General features: G+C 32.4%; 1 protein-coding gene across 1 annotated transcript in view; it reads left to right on the forward strand.

Annotated features, from left to right (window-relative positions):
• Positions 1–3,908, forward strand: part of VPS8 (VPS8, CORVET complex subunit) — a 271,667-nt gene that overhangs the window by 62,206 nt on the left and 205,553 nt on the right. Inside the window, exons 17-19 of the mRNA XM_023508657.1 lie at positions 1,772–1,846; positions 2,700–2,735; positions 3,603–3,693. Coding sequence (XP_023364425.1) covers positions 1,772–1,846; positions 2,700–2,735; positions 3,603–3,693 — 202 coding nt within the window. The remainder of the gene's footprint in view (positions 1–1,771; positions 1,847–2,699; positions 2,736–3,602; positions 3,694–3,908) is intronic.

Here is a 3,908-nt window from a genome sequence, read left to right on the forward strand (position 1 = left end):
AAATGCTTCAGTGGTGAAGTCTGTCAGACATTTAAGGAAGAAATAGTACTAATATTACACAAACATCTTTTGGAAAATAGAGGAGAAGGGAGCACTTAACTCGTTTTATAAAGCTAGCTTAACTCTGATAATAAAACCAAAGACATTTTAATAAAGAATACTATAGGCCATTGTCCTCATGAGCACTGACAAAATCCTTAATAAAATATTGGCAAATAGAAAACAGCAGTTTATAAAAAGAGAAATAAAACTGATCAACTGGTGTTTATCTAAGGTATGCAAGGCTGATTTAGCATTTGAAAATCAGTGTTATTACCATGCCAGTAGATTTTTAAAAACCTATAAGATTATCTCAGTAGATACAGGAAAAACATTTGACAATACTAAATATCCATTCCTGATTAAAAACTCTGAGCAAAGTAGGAATAGAAGGGAATTTCTTCAATCTGATAATCAAAGGCATCTACAAAAATCCTACAGTTAATGTGATACTTAAAGTAGCATCACCAAAAATACAAATATAAACAAAACTCTAATAAATTGTCCTTTAGAGAAAATGTAGAAAACAGAAGGAACATGTTAAACAATTGCATGGGGATGCAGTCAGCAAAATCCAAGTAGCAGGAAACTGTAAAATAGTTTTAGCTTTTTTAAACTTTAAGAGAAATAAAACATTGAGAGAGATAGAAGCAAAACCTGTAGATTAAGAGACTTAAGAGTCATATCAACCAGCTGCAATATGAGGACCTCGTTGGGCTCTTAATACAGACAAATGAAATGTACAAAAGCAAAACAAACAACAAAACTCTCAACAATGTTTGATATTTATGACAGTATGAAATCCAAACACTGATTGGCTATTTGATATTGAGGCCTGATTGTTAATTTTTAAGGTATATTAATGGATTCTGGTTATCTCAAAAAAGAATTTGTTTTTAAAAATGTAAACTGAATTTCTGTAAATGAAGTATTCAAAATCTGGGATTCACTTTAAAATTATACTGTGTTCTAGGAATATAGACGGAACAAGATTGGTGACGAGCTGATCCTTGGTGTAGCTGGTTGATGGATGCAGTCGGGGATCAGTTCTGTTATTCTTCACCTTTCGTATACATTGACAGACTCTCACAGTGAAAATTTTGAAAAATTATTATAGCTATCAGTTATTGACTACATATATTTTGGGAGATTTATAAATATTAACACATTAAGCTTTAGGAAAACTGTAAGATTTTTTAAAGATGGGAAAACTAAATGTCAGAGGTTTGAAATTTGGCAACATACAAATATATTTAAGTGCCAAAGCCAAAATTTGCAACCCAGTTTCTCTTTTATTTTCTGAACTATGATGATTCCTATATACTATGTTGCTTTGTCTTCCTATTTCCTCTTTTATTTTATGTTGATATTTATTTCAGAGAACTTGCACCATTTTCAGTCAGCCCCATTCTTAACAAGGGGCAGGATGTGGTAGTTTCCTTTTAGATATAGAAGGTGGCATGTTTCTTCCTTTTCCACATTATTCTGAAAAATAAAAAGGCTATATATGTAAGCAGGGAATTACTTCTTAAACTTTGTTTTTTCTGTCACTTCTATTGTTAAACTGGCAATTGATTAGCATTTTTTCCCCACTCACCTAATGGAATGAAAACGATGTTGACCTAAAATGTTGTCTTTATACTTGACATTCTTTAAAACTTCTAATGCATGCACTTTTAACCTTTCATATATATATATATATATATATATTTTTTTTTTTTTTTTTTTACAGGCTCTGGTTGGAGAGAAGGCTTGTTACCAATCCATTAGTAGCTATGGTGGTCAGATCTTTTATTTGGGAACAAAAGTAAGCTCTTTCACTCTGTGACTTTGGTGTTTTGTGTATCTGGATAGTTGGGGCTGAGGAGGTTGCCGGTAAAGAGGGTGCATTGCAGAGTGAATATTGATCAGCAGTGATCCAAAACATTTTGTGTTAAAGTAGTTACGATTTTTAGTTAATTTATTTCATTTACTCTTAGATGTATTTTTACTTTCATTTAGGTGTTAATAGGTAATAGAATGCATATTTTCCTGATTTGGGGATGTACTTTCATAAGCTTCTTTCATATTTATATTTTCAGAATCAGGAAGATACCTAATTATGGATATCTGTCATGTAATTAAGATGGCCTTTAGTTTAAATTGGCTTATAAAATACACTAAAATGCATTGGGGCCTTTGACGTAGAATCATTGGTATAGGAACTTTTTGTATATCAAAATTGTTCCTCGGATTTTTTTTAAAAAACCTAAATATGGAGAAACATTTTTTCATTATTAAAATTCAATCAAAATATTGCCAAGTAAGTACAGGAAAAGGAGCTTGGCCTTTGTTTTTCTTTTTTTTGTTCCTCATCCACGGTATTGACTCCTTCTTGAACTATAGACTTAATGACCTTTAAGTGTTTGTTTGATTTACCCCTATAGGTAGGGGTATATCTCGGAATTTACTAAAGGACCTTTCTTAAAGGACCCTTTAGTAAATTCTAAAGGACCTTTCTTCAAGGACCCTTTAGTAAATTCTAAGATATACCCCTAACTACAGTATGAAATGTTTTTACTTAGAGATATGTAAAATGAGATTTAGAGCTGGAACAACTGTGTTTCCCAAAAAAGTCTGTTAAAGATTATCAGTTTAATTTCTTTCTCTTTATTTTCTAGTCTGTTTATGTGATGATGCTGAGGAACTGGAGAGAGGTGAGTTCAAAGTAATTTTATTTGTTAGAACTACCAAATTGATAGTGTCTTAACATTTCTGTTTTGACTTTGCTAAAGAAGATTATTTGGATTTGTGCTTCTTAATTTTAGTAGTATAAATCAAAACCATTATAACTGTTAGGTACTTGATTTGCTAAAACTGACTGTATATGTTAGAATTAGGTTTGGTGATGTATACTTGAAAATTCAAAATAATAGTGGCTTATGCCAGATTTCTTTCTCTCCTGTAAAAACAATCTAGAAGTAGATGGTCCATGGCTAGTATGGGAGCTCCATGAGCTTCTAAGTATACTGTCCCATTCCATCACTTTTATGTTTGAATTATAGTTTCAAGGTCATTTTATAGTCCATTATGGTTGCTAGGGCTCTAGTTGTTAAGTCCATGTTCCAGGAAGGAGAAAAGAAAAATAAGGGCCGGTCCTTACATTGTAAGGTGACATCCCAGAAATACCACACAGTGCTTCCATTTATCATTCGGCAGAGCTTAGTCACATTGCCCCAAGTGGCTACAAGGGAGTCTTAGAAATGTCCTTCAGCTGGTGTATTGCTGTATTAAACAAACTTTGTGTTTGTTATCAAGGAGGGACTGATGTTGTCATTTCTGCTAGTAACATGCCAGCTTTTCCCCCTTTTCATATTAGGCTCTATAGGTTTCTATCCTACCCTATAAAGTGTTTGTACTATCCTTTAAGATAGGATTTTTCTTGGAAATAAGATATTCATATAGTTACTGAAATAATTTGAGCTATTAAGAGCAATTTCTGGAAAGATGTTAGATAGAATAGGAATTCTGATTGGTGATTGATCAGACATGGGGGCCCCGTGTCTCTCATTTATTTGTTTCAGAGAGTGGATCATCTCCTGAAACAAGATTGTCTTACAGAAGCCTTGGCTCTTGCATGGTCTTTCCATGAAGGAAAAGCAAAAGCAGTAGTGGGTGAGTAGACAGATTACCAGTGTGGCAGACATTGTTTTTTGGAGTAGAGAATGAATAATACTAATCACTCATAGAACACTTTTAACTGCATGTTTAAGTACTTTATAAACAACATGTTAATAAACCTAACACACTTTACTTTTAGTAAAGAAGGTTGATGACAAATATAGGCTATTAAAATTAAAATGTTACTTTTAAAATTATTTTTTTCTTTT

Source organism: Otolemur garnettii, unplaced genomic scaffold (assembly GCF_000181295.1).
Source record: "Otolemur garnettii isolate 467f Iridium unplaced genomic scaffold, OtoGar3 scaffold00263, whole genome shotgun sequence".
In the NCBI taxonomy this organism is placed as follows: Eukaryota; Metazoa; Chordata; class Mammalia; order Primates; family Galagidae; genus Otolemur; species Otolemur garnettii.